This window comes from Typopeltis vanoorti, chromosome 5, assembly GCF_054136105.1.
Source record: "Typopeltis vanoorti isolate ZY-2024b chromosome 5, IOZ_Tvanoo_1.0, whole genome shotgun sequence".
NCBI lineage: Eukaryota > Metazoa > Arthropoda > Arachnida > Uropygi > Thelyphonidae > Typopeltis > Typopeltis vanoorti.
The window spans coordinates 7,965,406-7,990,721 of NC_143553.1; the positions used below are offsets into that span (position 1 = coordinate 7,965,406).

Consider the following 25,316-nt stretch of genomic DNA (forward strand, 5'->3'; position numbering starts at 1 on the left):
TCAAGATAATAAAATATCTGTGAAGTACAATAATTTAACATCAAGCTGGAAACCAATAACTAGAGGAGTACGTCAGGGTTGCCCTCTCTCACTGGTTTCATTTAATATATACATAGATAAAATCATAAAAGAATGGAAGATAACTAATGAAGGAGGATTCAAGATAAACCATAACAACAGATTAGCTACTCTATTTTTTTGCTGATGACCAAATAATTCTTGGAAACAATGAAGATGAACTACAAAAATCATTATGCAGTCTAAATAATCTGATAAAAACATATGGTATGAAATATCAATATATAAAACAAAAGTTATGGCCTTCAAAGGTGCTAATCCAATAAGAAGCAAAATAGTAATAAACAACAAAAGAATAGAGCAAGTAAATACTACACTCAAATATTTAGGATGCACAATGTCATATGAAAATAAAGCTGATATAGAACTGAAGATATCAAACTTTTTAAAAGTAACAGGCATTATTGGTTGAACAGCAGGAAGGAGTGATGACAAGAGGCCATCCCTGGAAGTTACGAAAGGAAACTGTGAGCAAGAGGGTGAGGAGTGGTTTCTTTGCGTGGAGGGTGGTGGAATACATTGCCTGATGGAGTAATGAGAGCAAAAACGGTCAATGCATTTAAGGAATGGTATGATAGACTTTGTGTTTCCTAGTTAGGACCTCCCACGATGAGTCTTTTGACTCCATGGAGGCCTGAATAATAATAATAATAATAATTATAAATAAAATTTTTAAACCCAGTTATCTACAAAAATACACACAAATAAGAATATACAATACAATAGCTAAACCTATCTTACTTTATGGCAGTGAGATATGGACAATAAAAAAAAAAAGCAGATGAAAGAAGAATTGAATCATCCAAAATGAAATTTCTGTGCAGAACTGAAGGAATCACAGTAATGGATAAAATGAGAAAGCAGCGAAATCAGAAATAAATTCGGAATTACAAACTCCCTAAATGAAACAGTTATTGCTATAGAGAAAAATGGAAAGAACATATACTGAGAATGAATAGAAGCAGAAAACCTAAAGAAATTCTAAATTACCACCCAAAAAAGTACCCAATGCAGAGGAAGACCCTTAAAAATATGGAATTGAGTCTGGAACAAGCCACTTGGCCTATAAGCCTGGAAAGGAAGAAAATGAATAAAAGATGTATACATATATTGCTATGTTGATAAAATGATGTTTGTCAAAAATGATATTTTGCTGTAAGAAGGATATAGAACTGTGCTTGTTTCGCTATTGACAGATGACTAGTGAAGCTGTTAAGCCTAACCATGTCTCATTGTTTAGGTCATTGATGGAAACAGTTTTTTATTTGGCAGCAGCAACAAGAAGAACAGGCAAAACATACATATATTCTGACCTTGTTGAAATTAAAATATCTATAGACTTTTCCTGTTGGCTACATGAAACAGACATCAAGTAGAAAACAGCTAGGTATTATAAACATTGCTGTTTATAATACCTAGCTATTGTGACATAAACACAGTCACAAATGGAAAGGAAGGGGTATAAATGATTTCTTTAAGAAATAAAGAAAATAAATACTAGGAATGAATGGTGATTTTCTGTGGATTCTTATTAAGTTTCTCTTGAGAAGTTATCATATCTTAGCAGCAGAAGAACAGGCAAAACGTACAATCGGTATTGTGAAATGTTTTTTGTGATTAAAGATTGGAAAGAAAACCATACCAGTGGTGCATCCAGAGGGGGGCTTCACCCCCAAACGAAAAAGGAAAAAACACTTGAAAATTTTCTAAAAATCTTTTCCTAATTAAAATTCATTATTTTCATTTATGCTTTGTTATGTCTTCTATTTCTACTTATGAATTAATGATTATTGCAGATGCTCAGTCATACATTCTATGCAATGCGTAGTGTGTATTTTCAAATCGCCTACTCAACTTTCCCCCACCCCCACCCCAAGAATAAATCCTGAGTGTGCTACTGAACCATACAATGTGTTTATGGAACTGAAAACTTTCCAATCAAACATAGTAACATGCATAGTAATGCAACAAGTAGAAGAAAGAAAAATGATTATGTCAGGATGATGTTAGTGGTTGAAAATTATAGATAGCTAACAAGCTCATAGTTTTAGTTCAGTGTAGTTACAAGGTTGGCAGTGGGAGTTCTTTTGTATGGTAGAACAAGTGGGAAGAAGCGCAGAGAAGCAGCTATAAAACTTCCTTTCCTTTCGCAATCTGGATGTTAGTAAAGCTTTGGGACTGAATGGTATTTCACCACAAGTTTTGAGAGAATGTGCTAGGGAACTGACAGTGCCTTTAACCTGGCTTTTCAATGAAAGTCTAGCTGCGGGAAAGGTGCCCAGGGAATGGAAGGAAGGTAAGATAGTGCCATTGCATAAGGGTGGTAACAGATAGAAGTGTCTAATTATAGGCCAGTTTGTGTGTCATCAGTAGTTGTTAAGATCTTGGAGAAAGTAGTGAGGGACTGTATACAGCACTGGGCAGATGAGGGTAATGTTATCTGTGAGAGTCAACATGGATTTGTGATAGGGCACTCTTGTTTTAGCAATATGCTAACCTTTTATAATAAAGTTACAAGAACATTAGATGAGGGAAAGCCATATACTGCAATTTTCTTAGACTTAGCGAAGGCATTTGACAGGGTGCCACATGATAAGCTGATATTTAAGTTGCAGCACATGGGTCTGGATGTCAGATTGGTCAACTGGATTCAGGATCGGCTGTCTGATAGGTATCAGAGAGAGTTGTGTATGGTGGAGCAGTTTCAAGGAGGCAGAGGGTTACAAGTGGGGTCCCACAGGGCTCAGTACTAGGACCTATATTGTTTAACCTTTATATCAATTACATTGCCAGTGGATTGCAAGGGGATATTCAGTTGTTTGTGGATGATGCAAAGCTGGGAAGGATTATTAGTAATAGTGCAGATGTGGTAGCCCTGCAAGAGGATTTGAATAAGCTAGATAGATGGACAAATGAATGGGGTTTTTGGTTTAATGCAGCAAAATGTAAGGTCTTGAGGTTTGGGAAACATCAATGGGATGCTGCATTCTCTATGGGGGGAGTTATACTGGAGGAAGTAGGGGAGACAAGAGATTTGGGGTTGATGATTGATTGAAACCTGAAATTTAGTGGACATATTGCAAAGGTTGTGAAGAGGATTGCTGCAATTATGAGAAGGACACTGACCTGCAGAGATAAAGGGTTATCATTCTGTTGTATAAGTCTCTGATCAGACCACACTTAGACTATTGTTCTCAGATTTGGTCCCCAGGATTTGAAGGGGATAAATTAACTGTGGAAAGGATACAAAGACGGATGACAAAGATGGTTTCAGGACTGTACAAAGATAGTTATGAGGATCGGCTGAGGGAATGTGGACTGCAGAGTTTGGTGGATAGAAGGAGAGGTGATATGATTGAGACTTCTTAACTGTTGAGAGGTGGTTACAGGGTTGACACTGGGGAGTTCTTTCGCTTGGTTGAACAGTGGGAAGGAGTGATGACAAGAGGCCATCCCTGGAAGTTACGAAAGGAAACTGTGAGCAAGAGGGTGAGGAGTGGTTTCTTTGTGTGGAGGGTGGTTGAACCATGGAATGCATTGCCTGATGGACTGGTGAGAGCGAGAACGGTCAATGAGTTTAAGGAGTGGTATGATAGACTTTTGTGTTTCTTAAGGGGGACCTCCCCTCGTGAATCTTGACGGACTTTATGTTCTTAGGAAGGACCTCCCACGATGAGTCTTTTGACTCCATGAAGGCCTGAATAATAATAATAATAATAACTTCCCTAAAAGTTGTGAAAGGGAAGGAATTCGTGAGCAAGAGAGTGAGGAGTGGTTTCTTTGCATGGAGGGTGGTTGAGCAGTGGAATGCAATGCCTAACATGTATGGTGAATGAGTTTAAGGAGTGGTATGATAAAATATGTTGTCTAGGATGAGCCTTCCAATGAGTCTTGTAACTCCAAGGAAGTTGTGAATAATAATAATGTAGTCAAGGTATTCAGTGAGCAATTCCTCAAGATATTTCATCCTTATCTGAGGAGTTTGAGTGTAGAGAGTATGGTGGAGCAGGTCTACAGAAGAGGGTATATGAAGAATTACAATTGGTGTTAATATGGCAGGATTACTCGATATTTCAAGTGGTTTGAGGGAATGGTCCAATAAGTTAACAGCAGACTTGACATTCCTGATGATAATAGGTCATTTTGTGAATGTGATGAAGAATGGGTGAAGGTTAGGATTCAGAATTAGGTGATAACAGCAGCATGTAATATTAGTCAGCATGGATTTGTTAAATAGAGGTGATAGTGTTTTAGCTATCTACTTATGTATTTCGACCTTGTTGAAATACATTGCAGAAATAGTGAATGAGTTTAAGGCACTGTTTGATGAGCTCTGTGCATGACAGTGGGAATGTCCTGTGATGAGTCTTTTGACTCCATGAAAACCTAATGTTAATAATAATGATAACAAACAATAATAAAATCAGTATATCAAATTAAATCACTAATTATTCATTTAGGAAACTTTGCTACCATGGTTTCCTAAGTGGATAGCTTATTTGTTCTCCAACCTTCAAGACATGCTTGAATATTTGTGAAAATGTTTTAGGAGGCAGATGAATTTTGTTGCTCAGTGTGAGACCACACTGTGATTACTGCAGTCCTGAAGTGACTTGAAGTTCCATATTTGGTTACAAGAGAAGAGCTTCTGAATCATTAATACTCAGTCAACCCATGCTACTAATAATACTAAAGTACCATAGATTACAACCTGTTGTGGATGGGATTAACATTAAACATAATGGAAATTAATATATTAAATATCAAGATTTACAATTTTACTATTAACATTTTGGTTTTCTATGAACTAGCAATTCATTGTAAGAACTGATATGCATTTATACCTATTCCAAAATGAATCTCTATGACTTACTGCCTTCAGGTGTTGTAAATTCAATCACATCAGAAGGGGGTCCATTGTACATATCATTGAAAGCAAGTACTCTAACCAAATTACGAGAAAATGGGCGGAAGATAGTTACTAAAGCATTAGTAACATTTGCTTGCAACACCACTTCTCTCTGTCGTTCTTCTCCTTCATCAGGTGTCCAAGTTTGGATCTATAATATTGTATATAATGGAGAATTATACTATGAACATGGAACATTTAATAATTGCAAATTGAATATATTTTAGCACTAAGCAATACATAGCAATCAGCACAAAGGCAAACAAAGTCTGTCATTCCAGATAGCATGTAGACCTTTTTTTAAACAAGATTCCCTTAAGAAATGAGGAAGATTGTTAAATTCCCAAGTAGTTGAATTTAATTTGCAAATGCAAACAATGCAGTGAGAAATGTTTTAAAATTCTTTTAGTAATGTGCTTCCAAAGTGCAATGATAGAAAACAGATGAAATATTTTAAAACTTTACTTGTTCATTTGTGTTATACTGTATAATTTCATGAATAAATACATCCAGCAGAAATGTAGTTTTGATAATATCTTAATTGCTTTAAATTCAGTAAGGTAATGTTATATAAGAATTACAAAACTATATACGAAACACTAGAGTGATATAATTATAAAATAAACTGGGTTTTATTTGGTAGTAAACACAAAGATAATGAAACCTACTCATTTCATCACTAATACTTGTGGCTTCTTCTGGGATAAAAATACATATAAATAAATGAAATAAGGGCAAAGATGAAATATATTATTTTATATTCCGTTGTATAAGTCTCTGATCAGACCACACTTAGACTATTGTTCTCAGATTTGGTCCCCAGGATTTGAAGGGAATAAATTAACTGTGGAAAGGGTACAGAGACGGATGACAAAGATGGTTTCAGGACTGTACAATTTTGGTTATGAGGATCGGCTGGGGGAATGTGGACTGCAGAGTTTGGTGGATAGAAGAAGGAGAGGTGATATGATTGAGACTTTTAAACTGTTGAGAGGTGGTTACAGGGTTGACACTGGGGAGTTATTTCGCTTGGTTGAACAGCGGGAGGGAGTGATGACAAGATGCCATCCCTGGAAGTTACGAAAGGAAACTGTGAGCAAGAGGGTGAGGAGTAGTTTCTTTGCATGGAGGGTGGTTGAACCGTGGAATGCATTGCCTGATGGAGTGGTGAGAGCGAGAACGGTCAATGAGTTTAAGGAGTGGTATGATAGACTTTGTGTTTCTTAGGGGGGGACCTCGCCTCAATGAGTCTTGATAGACTTTATGTTCTTAGGAAGGACCTCCCACGATGAGTCTTTTGACTCCATGGAGGCCTGAATAATAATAACAATAATAATTATTATTATTATTAAAAAGCAATCCACGTAGGAACTGTTACAATGTGATCTGTATTTCTTCGGCTGTGTTATTGTTATATCCTTACTTTCATATAATGTTATATCGTAAATCGTAAGTTCAATCCTATTATACATTAACTTACTGTCTCTAGAATCTATCCTTTTGCTTACTCAAAACTTTGTACAATCAAAGTCCTACCGGCTACTCTATTGTTATGTCGCTATCTCTCTATATTATATCTTATTCTACCTCTATAATAACTCTCCTTCTAATCTATTGTCGTGCTCTTAAAATACTAATTCAGATTTATTTCCTCTTCGGATATTGGCAAAATTTATATTTCGCTGCGCCAGCCAATATCCTATAACAGAAGAGACTCTTGTTCAGGGAAATAATTCAAAATTTAAAAAGATACACACAATAATTTATCTCATGCTAGCGCTGTGCAGATTCACTTAGCAGTTGTAGACCGAATCTCACTTAAACAATTATATCTAAATTCCTTTCCGCCAAAAGGTTCAATTTCATAAGTGGTGGTTTGAATTCGTAATCAGGCATAACTCAGGTATAAGGTACAAAACATGTTTATTGGAAAAACATAAAACATTTACAGTTATATAAGTTTAAATACTCAATGAATCAGAGCAAGTTAAATCCTTCAATTATGAAAGGATTAGGTTTAAGCAAAATACTACTATATAACTCCTTTGACAAGTTACTCACAGAATACTTATTGAACACCTTCATTAATACTCTATCAATGATTATCTTAATTCTAAATTTCATTTTTAGCAAGTCTAGTCATTCACAAATTACGCCTATTTAACAACTCTTCTTTGTTCCACAAGGGCTTAATTAATTCAGTCAAATTCTCACTAAAAGTTCTCTACTAGTGTCCTTTAGTTACAACACACACAAATTTCTTGTTCTTCTAAACAAAATTTTAACATAGAACGAAAACTCTTACATTACCGGATCCTTTCAGATTTCATGCCGCCATCTCATGTAGGTCTGGATTACTGTACTGCATGTTCTTCGGCTGTCTTTGCGCCTGGCGATGTACTACGCTTTTTCTTCTAATCGTTTCCGACTGTTGCATGCTGTCTACTGCTCCGCAGGAAACTTTCTACAATGGGACATTCTGCTAAGGCTTGATTCCACATGGGCCGTCATATCGCGATCAGCTCCGCTTGAAAATCTTCAAGCATTCTCAAGAAAAGAACCTGCCGTCCGTCATTACCGTAGCCGACCCACTGCTCTCTCACGAATCCTCCGACAAACTCCCCCTAAAACTCGAATTCGGCACCTGAAGATCAAAAAGGTCAAAAAAGCCCCTTAAAATGGCGTGCTTCATCTTTTATTCGCCCTATTCGGGCACCCTCTATTCAATGCGGTTTTCACCCACGAACCCCATCGTTCATGCCCCTTGGGTGATCCTACACTCTCGCTAACCTTTCCGGTTACATTATTCTAGGAAGGCGCTCTGACATCATATTTCCGCATAGGTATAGCCTCCATCGCTACGCTCGACTTGTACCAATTATACGCGATTATTCCGGATTACTATTATAAACTTTTCTCGGAATTTCGCAAAGTACTAGACAGCTTACTTGGGAATTACAAATAACCTAGCAATAACCCTTACTATATCGCACACATGGACTATACATTATTACAAAACATAAAACAACACTTTATAATTATTAGCTGATGTGCAGATATCTCCTTAATTAGTAGTAGTTTATTATGTTAAATCCTGAATGAAGAATTTGCTTGTAAAGCTCTGCATTCAGGATCTAACAAATGCAAGCTGAAACAAAACCATATGATAGTTAACTGAAAAGTTGAAGTCTGACATTACAATAAATATTTTCTAAATATTACACCAGATTAATCCTTGGTTCCTATTAAGTGTGCATTGTATAAAAATGTCTACATAGATTTTTCATGTTGCAAGTAGTAAAGTTGTCTTCTATGTAAGGCATGGAACTCTTATTTCACTGAATGTTGTGGTGTGTTTGGGAGAAATGAAAAGCCAGGTCCAAGTTGGCTTTGTTATTGCTGACATATCCAATGTGTTCTTTCTTTTTTATTTCAAAACTTCTAGATGTCTGGCCTATGTATTTTACTGATCAATGCATGCATGGAGAGTAGTTCAACTTGGGGAGTTATATGGAAAACAAGGGGTAAAGGCGAGCAAGACAGGAGAAGGGATTGAAAAGTCACAGATGAGGAATAGCATGGGTAGGACTGGTTATAGACCAAGAAATCAATAGATATGTTTATTTACAAAGGCCAGGAGTATCAGAAATAAGGGAGATGAAATTGATGCAATAATTGGCTTGATTTCTCTGAAAATAGTTGGAATAAGTGAAACATGGTTGCATGAGAATAATATCCTAATAAGAATAGAAATAGAAGGATGATGTTTTTTTTTTTTATGAGGACAAGAAGGGCAAGAAGGGAGGTATGGTGTGAGGTGGAGGATGACAAGATAAGAAATTTAGTTGGGTGTTGTTACAGGCCAGAAAATGTGGAGGTTGGAGGCAACATGGTTTAGTGAACAAGAGAAGGGTGATCATTATGAATGATTTTAATTATGACAATATTGACTGGAATAAAGAAATATTATCAGAGAATAATGAGAATGAATTTCTTGAGTTTTTTTAAGAGAGAACTGTCTTTGGCATTATATAATGGAGACATATCAGGGTTAAGGGTCTTAGATCTGATCATATCATCAGAGGATGTACTTATGAATGGAGTGTTTAATCCTCCCTCAATTGGTGAGGGGTGAACAAAAAATGATCACCTGAGTTGTTACCAGTCATAGGAGAAGTAGTTTAATGTAATGGCTTAAAAAAAGGATATATGTAAAACTACAGATCCAGTGATTATGAAAGGTTAAGAGACAATTAGGAGCTATAGCACGGAAAGAGGAGTTGACTGGAAATGAAACTGATGCTGTTTGAGCATTGATCAAGAGCTATTTAACAGCAGCAATGGGAGTGTATTCCAAAAGTGAAATAGGCTAAATATGTTAAGAATAAAATTGATGATTGAAAGCATTAAGCATGATATCTGGAAGAAAAAGCCACAGGGAGGCAACACAAGATGAATACAGGTAAAAATCAGTTGCATGATGAGTGAAGGTGACTCAGTTGGTAAAGAAGGCAAAAGTGCAGTATGATGACCAGAAATTAGCCAATCAACCATGAAAAATCCTACTGAATGCTTTTGATATGTGGCAAGTAGAAAAATGAATGACTATGGGAGGATGATGTTAGTTAATGACAATGGTAGAATGGTAACTGATGCAGATGATATAGTTGAGTAATTAATGAGCAGTTCATCAGGATATTTCATCCTTGTGATGGCAATATCATGAGAAGTTAGAGCATAGAGGGTATGGTGGAAGATCGATTGATGGTGAGCAAGCAGGAGGTATAAAAGGATTCAACTAAACCTGATATTATTATTATTATTAGATTGACATGCTAACATTGGTTTGAATGTTGTCTTGCATACTAGCAAGCATCAGGTTTCAGCAGATTTCTTGCTTTTTTGTTTCAATGACTCCCTACTATGCCAGCTTCTATTATTATTAAAGGTATCTCTATGAAGTCAGAAGACTCATTGTGGGAGATCCATTTATTCACACACAAGCCATCATTCAACACAATACCTATCAGACTGCATTCACTGATGAAACCACTACCTCTGGTAACTAATTCACTAGCCTTAAAGAAAAACACCTAGTCCTAATGCCCTTGTTGACCACACTCTTATACAACTTCCACTGGTAACCTCATGTTTTCTCCCTTCTTGCCATGTACTGAAAAAAAAAAGTTTTCAGTGTCAATCCAATAAAACCCCTTTAATAACTTAAATGCTTCTATTGTGTCACCTCTTTTTAGTCTATCAGTTAATTTTTGAAGCCTACAGACTGTCAATCTACTCTCATAAGAAGCATTCCAAAGACCTGCCACAATCTTTGTCACTTGCCTCTGGATCCTTTCCACAAATTCTTCATCACCATGAAATCTGGGAATCCAGATCTGTGTGCAGTAATCCAGATGTGGCCTTATTAAAGCCTTATACTGGAGAAAGTAACCTCTCTATCCCTGCTTGTTAGTGTGTGTGTGTTCTTCAACAACCATGTAAAAACAGCAATGGGCTGTTTTGGCCACCTTTACAATATGCTCTCTAAACTTCGATCACCATAATATATCTATAATGTTTTGAAGGAATACTCTAATGAATTAACAGCACATAGTTAGCATGAGTCTCACAACAGGGTAAGTCCCAAAGAGGGAATAAGACTGAAGCTATAAATTATAGACCAATCTGTGTGTCTGGGATTGTTGGTAAGGACCAGGATGCAGAATAAGGTTGAGTATTCTCTGTGATGGTCAGCATGAGTTTGTTCAGGGGAAGTCATGCTTTTACAGTCTCCTTATGCATTACAATAAGGTGGCAAATTTACTGGGTAATAAAGATGCATATAGTGGTATACTTGGATTTTTCAAAGGCTTTTAATAGAATGCCACAAGACAAGCTGTTAACTAAATTGAGATAGCTGGGATTGGATAAGAGATTAGTGAGCTGGATAGGTGATTGGCTCTCAGACAGGCATCAGAGGGTTGTGTATAGGGGATGGTATTCCCAAAGAGGAAGGTCAATAGTGGAATAGTCTTGCTTAACTTGTAAGTTAATGACATCAGGGCAGGCTTAACTGTAGATATGTAGCTGTTTGCAGATGATGCAAGGTAGTGAAGAACTATGAGGAGTAAATGTGGCCTTACCGGAGGATCTCAATAGATGATGTGAGTAGGCAAGATAGTGGAGCTATCAATTTAATGTCACAATGCACAAAGTAGAGATGCAGAGTATACAATTAATGGGAAATTTTAAAGGAGGTGGAAAATATGAGATATCTGGGAGTGATTGTAGACAGAGACTTGAAGTTTAGGGGGTCACTTCATTAAGACTGTAAGAACATCACATGGATTATAGCAATAATAAAGAGGAGACCTTGATATACAGAAGCAAAGAGGTTATGATTCTCTTGTATATGAGTCTTGATCAGTTGATCAGGCAGCATATAGACTACTGTACACAGATTTGGTTACATAATTTTTAAGGGGGATAACGACATGTTGGAGAGGGACTAGGAAAGGTTCACTAAGTCGGTTTCAAGTCTATAGAATGATGGATATGAGAAGGGAATTATGGAATGCAACTATTGCAAAGCCTTGTGAAAAGAAGGAGACAGGATATGATTGAGAAGATGTATAAGTTAGTGAGAGGATGTTTCTAGATTAATCTGGAGAAGATTTATCATAGAGTAGCTGGACAAAGAGCAGAATAACAGGCTATTTCTGGAAGCTGCATAAAGAAGGGTGTGAGCAGGGGAGTGAAATGCAGATTCTTCACATAGAAAGTGATTCATGAGTGGAATTCATTGCATGGAAATGTGGTGAGTGCAGAAACTGTGAAACAGTTTAAAGTACAGTCAATTATCTTTTTGCATGAGAAAGTGTGGACCTCCCATGATGAGCCCTTTGATTCCATGGAGGTCTAATAATAATAATAATAATAATAAATTTAAAAATCACTCAGAATGTACTCTGATCTTTGGTGCAATCTAGAGGGAACAATGTTTTCTGAATACTCACTCTTCATACACTGGTATGAAGAGTATTCAGAAATTCCATAAATTAAGGAAGAAAGAGAAAAATCATGATAACTCAATAATTGTATGATGAATTTTTATTGGGGTGCTTAAGGATCAAAACTGTATAATTGAGAGGAGACCTCCACATAGCCTTTAAAGGAATGCAGAGAACCAACCAGGTCTTCTGACCTAATGTCCAATCCTCACCTTCTTATGGTACATCCTGTTAGGTATCTACCTGGATACTGAATGAATGAGGATGGGTTATCAATTTGGGATTTAGCCAACCAAATTGCATTCTTATTGGCTTAAACCACAATATAAAATGATGGTACAACATGACATATTTCATGCCGACTGGGGCATCGCCCAGTTAAACAAGGCCCTTGTTGTTTTCATCAGGGAACCAGGGTGAACAGCGAAAAGTAAGCTACTGGAACAAATCCTAAAACACGCCCCAACTTGACATCACCAGAGTTCAAGATCGGTACTATCAACATAAAAAGCCTGAATGGCAAAGGAATTGGAGCTAGCTGAGGAATTGTATAAGTACAGATTGACATAATAGGGGTAACTGAAACAAAAAAAACCAAAACTGGTGAGATTTTTCTGAGCAATAAATACAAAATGTTACATTCAGACAATGACAATCAAGGAAAAGAAGGAGTAGCCGTAGTATTCAACACTAAATACGAAGCTAATCTTCTTGAACTGGACAGAGACTTATTTGTGACTACGGTAACACAGAATATTCTACTAAGGTAGAATTGTAGGAATTTTTTGCAGTTTTAGAGAAAACAACTGGCACAATGAAAAAGGAAAAAAGTCAGTCCTTGTTGGGGATCTAAATAGCACAGTAAAAAATGATTGTCAGACATACAAAAATATTTTGGGAAAATTTGGAGAAAAGAGCAAAGCTAATACCTGTTGGATTTCTGCTCAGGACACGGACTGGTTATTATTAACACAATGTTCTAACATAAAAATGTGCACAAATTCACATGAAGAGAAGAGGCAAGGAATAAGAGAAGTCTCATTGACTATGTTATTGTTGATAGTGATGTTTTCTCACTTGTACAGGACACTAGAGTGTAGAGAGGATTTGAAATTGCAAGTGATCACCATTTAGTCTTGAGCAGGATAAAACTGACTTTCCTACTGAAAAGAAGAACGTGTAAGAAAGTTTTAAAGCGAATCAAAGTTGAGCAGCTCTCAGATGTGAACTGAAAAACACAAACATGATTGAAGAAAAAATGAAAGAGTTTGAGAACAGAAACCAAACCATGGAGATTCAGTGGCAGGCACTGAAGAAAACACTGATTGATTCAGCCAGAGAGGCATATGGTGTGGTTGTCTGCAAGGATAAAAAAATCAGAACTACATGGTGGACACAGGAAGTTAAAGAGGAAGTGAAGGAAAAGAAGAAAGCATATCAAAAGTTCCAGGGAAATAAGTCAGCATGTGCTCTTAGAGAATACAGAGACAAATGTAGGAAAGGTAAACACTGTATAAAACTAGCTAAAAAAAGTCATTAGAATACTTTGGTAAAAACATTGAGAATAAATATCAAGAAGGTGGCAAAATATTCTGGAGGTTGTTGAAGAAGCTCGGAAATGGAGGAAAGAGGTGCTGCAGAAGGAATTAGAGATGATAAAGGTGACATAAAAACTGGAGGGAAAAAAGATATCTTTGAAGTATGGAGTAATTACTTCAAAATATTGCTAAATGAAACAATCAGTAACAGCACAGTGGTAAAAAACACTGACCAAGCATGCAATCAGGTATACATATCTATATTAGAAGTAGAAAAAAAACCATCAAAAGCCTGAAATGTGGAAAGGCAGCTGGAGTAGATGATATTCGACCAGAAATGCTCAAGTATGGAGGTATAAAAGTCTTACAGTGGATGCACTGAATAATTCAGAAGGCCTGGACAGAAGGACAAATTCTAGATGATTGTAGTAGAGCTCTAATAGTACTCGTATATAAAAAGGGAAATAAAACTGAATGTGAGAATTACAGAAGTATTTCCCTACTGAGTGTTCTTGGTAAGATTTATGCAAGTATACTCATCGAAACAGTTGAGAAGGATTGTGGAAGACAAGCTTGGTGAAGAACAAACCAGATTGAGGCCAAATAGAGGCTGTCAGAGTCACATTTTCATGTTACAACAAATAGTTGAGAAATCATGGGAATATAACAAAGATCTGTATTTAAGTTTTGTAGATCTGGAAAAGATAAATGGCAAGATGCCAAGAAAAAAACTTCAATATGCTACAGTTACATGGTTCGATGGGGCATTATATCCAGCAATATATTTAGTCTTTATTTGAGTTGTAAGTCAGCAGTTAGAATTGAAGGAAATACAGGAAGATTGTTTAATGTTAAATCTCGTGTCAAACAAGGATGTACATTATCCCCTCTGCCATTCAATATCTATATCGATCACATTATGAAGTCAAGTGATATTAAACCTGATATCAGAATTAGATTTGTAATCTCAGTTCTTTACTTAAAGCAGATGATGTTATACTTCTAAATAAATCTGGTACAAGTCTGCAAGATTCCTTGACTAAATTTAATAACTGTTGTAATAGATATGGTATGAAGATCAGAAATAAAGTCAAAGACAATGAAAACAGGCAGAAGCATTGAAAATATCAACTGCATTGTGAATGGAGAACCTGTTATTATTATTATTATTATTACCCAAGACCCCATAGAGTCAAAGCCTCTTCTAGGAGGTTCTTTTATCAAACATACAGCTCATCAAAATATGCTTTAAACATACTCAAATTCTCTGCAGGCACCACACTCTCAGGCAAGTCATTCCAATAATTAACAACTCTGCATAAAAAAAATCTGCTTCTCACTCCCCTACTCACACCCCCTTATATAGCTTCCAGGGATGACCTCTAGTTTTCACCTGATCTCCCACTATTTTCTGTAGCACCTCTCCAGCATTGATCCTATAACAACCCCTTAATAACTTGTAGGTCTCTATCATATCTCCCCTCCTTCTCCTGTCCACCAGACTCTGCAAGTTGCATCTTCTCAATCTTTCCTCATACTCGACATTCCAGAGGTTAGAACCTACCTTGGTCAGTCGCCTCTGGACCCTATCTAACATCTCTTCGTTCTTCTCAAAAACCAGGTGACAAATTCTGGGCACAATAGTCCATGTATGGCCTAATCAAAGCCTTATATAACAGAACAAGAATCTCCCTACTTCTACAAGTCAGTATCCTCCGCATCATTCCCAGAAGCCATTGTATTGTCTTCACAATTTTGGCCGTGTCCCCTAAATTTCAGATCCTTATCCACTATCACCCTCAGATCTCTTATTTCCTCTACTTCCGACAATATATCCTCACCAAGTAATAAATAAGTCTTTATACCATTTTCTCCAATCAGTGTCATCCTTCCATAATTATTCTTTCTTTTGCTGGCTACATATCGAAAGAACTCCTTAGGATTCTTTTTGGCTTCATTAGCTAACTGCTGTTCATACTTCTCTTTAGCTACCCTCACCAACCAAGTCATCTGCCTTGCCTGGTCTTTGTAGTCCTCATGGAATTGGTTATTTCCACTTCTCTTATGCTGCCTCCATAACGTCCTTTTTCTCTGTATCGCATGCGTAATCTCTTTATTCATCCATTTCACATCTATCTTATTTAACCTTCTCATTTTTGGAATACATTTATACATTGCATCTACTAGATAGTTTTTGAAAATCCCCCAAGCTGCATTGATCTCTTTTCCATCTAACTCCGCATTCCATGCTACACCTGCAAGCTGTCTCCTGAGCTCTTCATAATCAGTCACCTTGTAGTTCCACATATACCCTTTTCTTACTGAGGTCCTCACACTGCTGGCAACCACCCAGGTAATCACCTCATGGTCACTCTCACCAATTGATTGGTGATTTGACACTTCATTTATAATTACATCCTCTGATGAGATGACCAAATCCAAGACCCTCAACAGATCAAGTAAAACATTTCAGCTACTTAGGCACAATTTTTAGCAAAGATGGTAAAATAAATATGGAAATAGACAACAGAATCAACAAAGTTGGTATGGTAAGAAGTCAACTGAATAAATGTATATGGAATAAGAGAGAAATTAGTCAAAACACTAAATTAGCTGTATACAAGACAGTGGTTAAACCAATTTTTTCTTATGGATCTGAGAGCTGGGTTAAAAGTAAAACACTTGACCAAAGATTCGAGACTGCAGATATGAGATTACTGAGAAAAATTAGGGGCCTGAACAGATGGTATCAATGGCAATATCATATTAAAAACGAGGATATTAGGAAAGAACTTGACATTATTAGCATCTAGGAATGTGTCAGCAGAGCCAATCGCAGGTGGTATGGTCACTTAAACAGAATGGAAGAGGAAAGATTAGCAAAACTATTGTTCCCTGCCAGTTTGACAGGAAAAAGACCCAGAGGAAGACCAAGATATAGGTGGATTGATACGGTAAAAAGTGCCATAGAAGATAGAAATATAAGATCTGATAATGTTGGAGTCTTGACTAGTAACAGATTGATTTGGAGGAAAATTGTAGATTAGAAGTTAGTAATGATGTAGTGCAAGCAGTTAGCCTGGTGGCTATGTGCTTCGCAACCATATGCCCGGGGAAGGAGTGTGCTAGAGTGTTCGATTCTCGTTGATGGCGTGAGGAGCTTAAGAATCTTTCTCAGCCATAGCAAATTTAGCCTGTCTTGAGCATGAACAGTATGGTTTTTCTCCCCAGTTTATCTGGAGTTTTTCATCCTGCAAGCAGGCAAACCGGCCCCATGAACACACAGGCTACAGTCATAGGATATAGTACTTAATCCCTCATTAAGAGGGCACAACCAGTCGTAAAGGGCGATCGAGGAATGGCAGGGGGAACCACACATGAATAAAAAAAAAGTAATGATGTGAATTTTTCATGTAGTACTATCATATTATGTACACCCTTTGAGGGTACATGTCAGGAATTTTATGATGAATTTTTATACAATTTGGTGAAAAGTAGTATGATATGAGATGTAAAAGAAGCACCTAAAAAAATTGTAATAGTTTAATTCAGTAACAAATGGTAATATGTGAAGACAATAGTTAAAAACAAGAGGTCACAACGAAATTGTCAAAGTGCTTTAACAAGGAATGCAGTCACTTTTCACTGCAACACAGCATTTAGGCAAAAATATTTGGTTAGCCTAAATTTCAAAACATGCAACTATATTAGTTTGAAATGTTTTATTGTGTTTTTCCCTTAAAAAATCAGTATTTTATAGTATGCTTATATATATTAGCATACATTTTTGTGTTTTTATTGTTTTATAACATATTTTTGTTAGGATATTGCAATATTAAATATAGTTAGAATGGTGCCAAAAATGCACAAGAAACATAATGCTAAGAAGTGCTGCGAAATCGAGAGTAAGAAGGCTTGCCCTGCTAAGGAAGATATTGATGACATTGAGGAGGTTATTGAAAATGAATTAACCTTCAAAATAGCGAAGTTAAAGCATATTATTAGAGAGACGATGCAGGGAATTACAGAAAGTCAAGCGGCATTTGAATGAATATAGGGAGGATAAGAAAATTAGAAGCAAAATAAAAAACAACCAAGCAGAGAATCAGGTAAGTTAATAAGTAACAAAAATCTGGTAAGTAATATTGATTGTAAAAAGAGAATATTATTTGGTATGGTGACTATCATAAAACATGCTGCTGATGAACAGTTAGAACTTCAAGATTTCCTGGAGCAAAATTAAAAAACATAGCACATGCAATTCAAAAACAGAAAAGAAAAGTAAACAAGATCGTAATTTTTTTTTTTTTTTTTTTTTAAATAACGAAACCTGTGGTGCGTTCATAATTAGAAGAAACACACACATAAACCACAGTGAAAATTAATTAATTGTAAATATTTCATCCTAAGTATCTTAGGACATCATCAGTACAGTATTTAAACAAAATTAGGAATAACATACAGTTAGGGTGCATGATTACAATAGAATCTCATGAAAACGTGCTAAAGTAGTACAAAAAAAAAAAAAAAAAAAAGTTAATTATTTAACACAATTTTGTATAATAATTTCCCATACTTTAGGAATAGTAAGAACGTCGTTGCAGTTTAGGTTTGGTCTGTGTAGTAGGGCTTCAGAACTTTCTTTGTATAAACGTTCATGTTTAAATAAAGATCTATGTAAAAGTTTAGCCTTTTCCCAATGGATCCTATGGTTTGGATTTTCAATTCCGTGTTGAGAGAGGCCAGATTTCTGCGGTTTAAGAAGACGAATGTGGTCTTGATGTTCCGAGATGCGTTTCTGAACAGACCTACCTGTCTGTCCAAAGTAAGATAATTTGCATGAGCATGGAATCTCATAAACACCAGGTAACATCATGGATGAGAATTTTTCCTTAGGAGAAGGTAATAAGTTGTAAATTTGGTTGATAGGTTTGTAAGTAGTGGCAAAATTGTATTTCTTCATAATTTTAGAAAGACATTCTGAGATGCCTTTAACGTAAGGTATGGGAATCCTATGCACTTCTTCCTGTCTGGTTTGATGTATGCAGAAGTGACTGATGATTTTTTGAGTTGTTTTGGGATTATATCCATTTAGGATGGCTGTATTTTTGATAACTTCTAATTCCTGGTTTTTTTTTCCCAAATTCTTTGAGACAGTTATAATTAATTGTAGCAATTCTTGATTTAACGTATTTGACAGAGCTGATAAAGAAAATACCACTGTTGTTCTTGATACCAATTCATATGACCGAAAAATGAATTTACTTCTTCGAGATCGTAATACTTACTCCAAATTGGATTTTGATCCTACGAATTGTCAACTCAGAAACTTAAATAAGCTACTTAATGAAACTTCCTCCTTAGATGAAGAAACAATCAAAAAACTTAAGACATACCATGCAAGACCTCCTAAGAATTTATGGCTTACCTAAGCTACACAAAACTAATTTTCCACTTAGACCCATCGTAGACTGTATCAGCTGTCCAACGTACAAGTTATCAAGATTCTTATCTAACCTTCTCCGCCCTCACATAGGCCACTCAGTCTCTTCAATCAAAAATTCTACTGAGTTTCACACAAAAATTAAAGACATTCAACTATCAAAAACTGACTTGTTAATCAGCTTCGACATTGTCTCCCTCTTCACAAACATTCCCCATAAAGAAACAATAGAATTACTAACTCAAAAATTTCCGTCTGATATAGTTGAATTGTTCAAGTTTGTTATTGCATCAGGTTATTTCACCTGGAAAGGTCAAATTTACAAGCAAGAGGAAGGAACAGCAATGGGATCTCCTTTATCACCAAACCTAGCAAATTTGTTTCTAGAACACCTTGAGGAAAAAATATTCACTTTTGAACCCAAACCAAAAATTTGGCTAAGATATGTCGACGACGTATTTGCAGTCTGGAATCATCCCGAACCTGAATTACAACTGTTTCTAGATAAAATTAACCTTCTTCATCATCGCATCAACTTAACGTTAGAAAAAGAATCTCCACAGGGTATCTCTTTTTTGGATTTACACATCCAAAGAAAAGAAGACGGTTCCATCGGCACGTCCGTCTTTCGCAAGCCTACATTCTCAGGTCGCTACATTCACAATTCTTCTACTCATCATCCATCTCAGAAATCTGGCACTATTAAATCACTAGTTTCCAGAGCACACAAATTCTGCTCCTCTGAAGAATCTTTAAACCAGGAATTAGAAGTTATCAAAAATACAGCCATCCTAAATGGATATAATCCCAAAACAACTCAAAAAATCATCAGTCACTTCTGCATACATCAAACCAGACAGGAAGAAGTGCATAGGATTCCCATACCTTACGTTAAAGGCATCTCAGAATGTCTTTCTAAAATTATGAAGAAATACAATTTTGCCACTACTTACAAACCTATCAATCAAATTTACAACTTATTACCTTCTCCTAAGGAAAAATTCTCACCCTTGATGTTACCTGGTGTTTATGAGATTCCATGCTCATGCAAATTATCTTACTTTGGACAGACAGGTTGGTTTGTTCAGAAACGCATCTCGGAACATCAAGACCACATTCGTCTTCTTAAACCGCAGAAATCTGGCCTCTCTCAACACGGAATTGAAAATCCAAACCATAGGATCCATTGGGAAAAGGCTAAACTTTTACATAGATCTTTATTTAAACATGAACGTTTATACAAAGAAAGTTCTGAAGCCCTACTACACAGACCAAACCTAAACCGCAACGACGTTCTTACTATTCCTAAAGTATGGGAAATTATCATACAAAATTGTGTTAAATAATTAACGTTTTTTTTTTTTTTTTTTTTTTTTTTGTACTACTTTAGCACGTTATGCACGTTTTCATGAGATTCTATTGTAATCATGCGCCCTAACTGTATGTTATTCCTAATTTTGTTTAAATACTGTACTGATGATGTCCTAAGATACTTAGGATGAAATATTTACAATTAAATAATTTTCACTGTGGTTTATACGTGTGTTTCTTCTAATTAAGATCGTAATTGTAGTAAGTATTAATGACTTAACTAGCAACAAGTTCAGTATGAGAAAGGATATGAAAGGGTTATTGGAAGACTTGAGAGTGAAGAGTGAGAAAGTGAAAATTGTAAGTATATTACCTTAATATGATAAAAATGAAGAAATTAATGCAAGTTTTTGGATGTATGGAGTGAGTCTGAGGAAAGATTGGGTTTGTATAAGAGGGACAGTCTACACTTGAATGTGTTTGGTATCAGGAGTTTTGAAAAACTAATAACTAGTATAAGACCTAACATAGAGAGTTAGGGAAACTAAATTATAATGGATGGAAAGGTGAGAATACGAGTGTAAGAGTGACAATGTTATATAACTGTGTTAATGACAAGAATGGACATTATCATGGAAATGATTACAAGGAGAGAGCAATTTCGACTTTGCATATGTCTGGTTCACACCCATCAGACATGTGCAAAGATGTCTATATAAGGCACTAGAGAAAAACAGAGATCTGAAAGTTATCCGATGTGTCACAAGAGTATACAAAAGAACATGCAGGTAGCTTATTATGTCTGTCCACAAATGCTAGGAGTATCAGTAACAAAGAGGTAAAGTTTGTTGCCTTGGTAATATATTGGGACCTCAGATTGTAGGCATTAGTGAAACCTGGTACAAAAAAGAGTACAGTATTTTTAGGAAGGATAGACAGGACAGGAGAGTAGGGGATGTGCTGCTAATGATATGGAATGGCTTCCATCAGTTAGTGTTGAGACCCATGATTGTAATACAAGTAACAGTATTTAATGTGGCAGTGAGTTTGAACCCATCTGGTGTGAGGTGGAGTCTAACAAAATCAAATACATACCGGAGTGTTGTTACAGACATGGTGATCAGTTGCTAGTGATGAAGAAATGCATCACTAAATAAAGATGATGAGCTTGAAAAGAATAATCATAATGGGAATTTTAATTATCCAAACATTGATTGGATAGCAGTAAAATCTCATGAGAAGAATGAAACTGAATTTATTGAGCTGTTGTGAAACAACTTCCTCAAGAAGCATGTGACAGAAGGAACTTAAGGTCAAAGGGTGTTAGATTTGATTATAGTGTGAGAAGATGTTTCAGTTAAAGACATAACTATTCTGCCTCCAGTTGGTGACAGTGATCATGCAATACTCACTTGGGAAGTGTAACCTTTTCTGAAAGTTCCATTCAGAAAAGGTTACATGCTGAACTACAAAGCAGGAAATTGTGACCAACTTAGGAGTATACTGAATTCAGTGCAATGGTATCGGTTGCTGGATGAGAAGAATATCGACAGTGCATGGGAAGCATTTAAAAAATACTTAAACAATGCAATATCAGAATGTTTCCTGAAAGTTCGAAGAATAAATAGAGTAGGAGTCAAAATGGATATGTAATCTTATCAAGCAAGAGATTCATAAGAAAAGTATGATGTGGAAAGAATACCAGGTGCATAAAGATGATGTTCATTATGAAAATTATAAGCAGCAGGCCAGAAAAGTCGCCACTCTTGTATGGAAAGCTAAGTCTGAGTACAAAAAGAAACTAGCTCTGCAAGCTAAAGATAACCTCAAAGATTCTATTGATATACTTCACGTAAAAAAAAAGAATGGATATAAAAGAATAACTCTACTGAATGAAGATGGTGTGAGGGTAACAGATGCAGAAGGGGGTTGTTCAACTAATGAGTATCCATTTTGCTAAAAGCTCTCAACCTGGTGTATGCAACATTGAGTTCACTGCTACCTCTTCAATGGATGAAGAAACTCAGGTGTATGAATAGGAGCTTTGACAGGTGTATGAAGAGGAGCTTTGAGGTGTTGCACAAACTGAATAAGAATTCAGCAATAGGGACTGATGGGATATCAGCACAGGTGCTAAAAGAGTGTTTAGTTGAGCTGGCTATTTCTTTGACCACTATATAATTTGACTCTGCAGAAGTGGAAAAAATGTATGGTGATCTCATTGCACAAGGATGGTGCAAAGACCGATTTATACAACTATTGACCAATCAGTATCTCAGGAGTGGCGGTGAGGATTTTGGAAAATTAGTTAGGACTTGCATTCAGAAATGGGTAGATAGAGAATCTTTACTTTGCAATGAACAGCATGGGTTTACTAAGGGAAGGTAATGTTTTAGAAACTTGCTCACATTCTATAACAATGTTATCATTGAACTAGACAAGGGGAATGGATACACCATGATATTTTTGGATTTTGCAAAGGTTGTTGACAGAGTACAGCATGGAAGACTGTTGCATAAATTGCAGAATATGGGTTTGGAATATAAAATATTAGCATTGATAAGAGGAATGCTCACTGACAGATATCAAAAAGTATAGGACATGTGAGTCTGCAATATTTAAGGTAACCAGTGGTGTACCACAAGGATCAGTCCTTGGTTCACTATTATTCAATCTGTATATTGATGAATTGGGAAGGATTTGATAGGTGACATACAGCTATTTGCTGATGATGCGAAGATAGGTAGGGTAATCAGGAATGCAGCCGATATCCAGTACATGCAGAATGATTTGAATAGGCTGGAATTGTGGGCATGGGAAAATGGATGTCAGTAAATGTAAAGTCATGCACTTTGGTGTGATATCCAGTGTCATATTATATTGATGAAATTATGCTAGAAGAAACTGATCAGGCTAGGGATCTTGGAGTTTTAATAGATGGGAAGTTGAAGTTCAGGAGCAATCTAGCAGAGATTGCAAACCCAACTTAAAATATAATTGCAATGCTGAAACAAATTTGGACATGTAAAGATAAGGATGTAATTTTGCTTCTCTACAAGACTTTCATAAGATCTCACTTGAATATCGTGCACAGATCTGGTCTCCTGGTTTCTGTTATGATTCTGATACAGTAGAGAAAGTGCAAAGGAGAGTTTAAATATGATATCAGAATACTGATTATGAAGACAGATTGAGAATTTGTAGACTGCAGACACTACCAAAGAGGAGAAAGAGGGGTGATATGATTGAGACTTACAAACTTCTGAAGGATCATATAAGATTTCAGCTGATGTAATTTTTCATTGGGGAAAGCAAAAGAGGACATTCTTGGAAGCTAAGAATGAATGAATGTCAGTAAGAAGGGGTAAGGATTTTCTCTCATAGAGTGGTATATGTTTGAAATGGATTAACCAGTATGATAGCTGGTGCATGTAGTATGTGGCCTCCCTTGATGAGTCCCTGGCTTCCTGAAGGTCCCTCTTAATAATAATAATTATAATTATTATTATAATAATAATTAGGAATTTTAGTTTATTACCTTATAACCCCTGAAATGTCCTCTAACAGATTCTGGAGATACAGGATCCCATGAAAACATGGCTGAACGATCATCTTTAATTGACAATCTTTTAAAATTCTTTGGAGGTAATTGGGGTACTGAAATACAAGAAAAAATCAAAATAAGTATTATTTTACTTTGTTATCAATGTATTTACATAAGTTAAACCTAAAGCAGCTGAAGATTCTAACAGTGTATTTATAAGAAAAGGATAGTTGGTTTAGATATGACCAAAATTTCAGCAATGTTCTGCTGAATGATTGAGTGATATATAGTAATTACAATTTATGCCTGGTAGTTTGGATTTATCCACTTAAGGGGCTCACTTTAGTGAGTACGGGAGTGCCAAACGTGGGGTACCTAATAATGGATCATGTCTTACTTCACTTAATATACATCCTTTATGTTATCGGTCCCTAATCTTCTTTCTTTATTTTCTTCTTGCTCCTTCCCCCAATGCTATTAGAGTATATTATTATTATTTGACACCTCCAGGGAGTCCAAAGGAGTCTTCGAGGGAGGGCACTTGCTCTACACCTCTATCTCCACAACTCAATCCACCAACTGACTGCAACTACACCAACGCCATCTACCGCCGATCACCACCACTAGTATTGTCACAGAAAATCACAAACATCCACGCCCATGACGGGATTCGAACCCGCAGCCTTTTGGCTGGGGAGTGGATACGCTAACCAAGGACTGAGGTGAATCTTTTATACTATATTTTTTCTCCTCATGCAGTGTGAGTCTCCCTTCTCTCCTAGGTATTTTGCCATACCTAGTAGGCTGAATCCCAAGATGACTGGTCAGCATGGAAGGATTGATCAAACACCCCCACAAACCTAAAACAAATTGGGTTTATAAGAACTGAAGGCTGTAGTAGCCAAGGCTAAAATTGCACATGTCATCTTAAATGTGATATCTACTTGACTAAAGAAAGAATTGACTCAAACCCTAATGGGAAGTCCTTTCTGGATAGTACATCTGTAAAAAAACACCCTGATAAGGAAATTGAGCATCTGTACTTATGTCTGAACTTTGAAAGGAAAAGAAAAAGAGAGCTATGTAAATCACTGTCAAAAAAAAATTGGGATATTCTTGGATTTTCTGAAACAGAATAGAAGAAAAAATTACTGAAACAAGCAATTATATTTTACATGCTGCTGGAGGAGATCATGGTTAAGGAGGAGTTGAAATTATGGACCGTAAAAGATGGAATTTAAAGCGGTCTCCAAGAGAACTACAACTCTTAGATTGAAAATCAATAAGCAGTGTCACTTGAGTATAATACAAACATATATACCACCCTCCAGTCATTCTGATGAAGAAATTAATAATTTCTACAAGGATCTCTTGAACACTTTCAGAGATAGTATATGTCACTGGAAAATTATAATGGGCGACTTTGACTGTAAAGGGGGCATGAAACAACAGGGAAAAAGTGTGCAAGGTATTGTATTGGTGA

The 25,316-nt window shown here is 36.2% G+C and overlaps 1 protein-coding gene across 4 annotated transcripts in view; it reads right to left on the bottom strand.

The window, feature by feature from the left end:
* LOC150106214 (neuroglian-like) overlaps positions 1–25,316 on the bottom strand; it is an 888,579-nt gene that overhangs the window by 235,487 nt on the left and 627,776 nt on the right. For all 4 annotated transcript variants that reach the window (XR_016548353.1, XM_090393042.1, XM_090393040.1 and 1 more), the window contains 2 exons: positions 23,828–23,946; positions 4,952–5,138 (listed from right to left, as the gene is read on the bottom strand). Coding sequence is in view for 3 of the 4 variants with exons in the window: in XM_090393042.1 (XP_090249168.1) it covers positions 4,952–5,138; positions 23,828–23,946 (306 nt within the window). In the remaining variant the exon portion in view is untranslated. The remainder of the gene's footprint in view (positions 1–4,951; positions 5,139–23,827; positions 23,947–25,316) is intronic.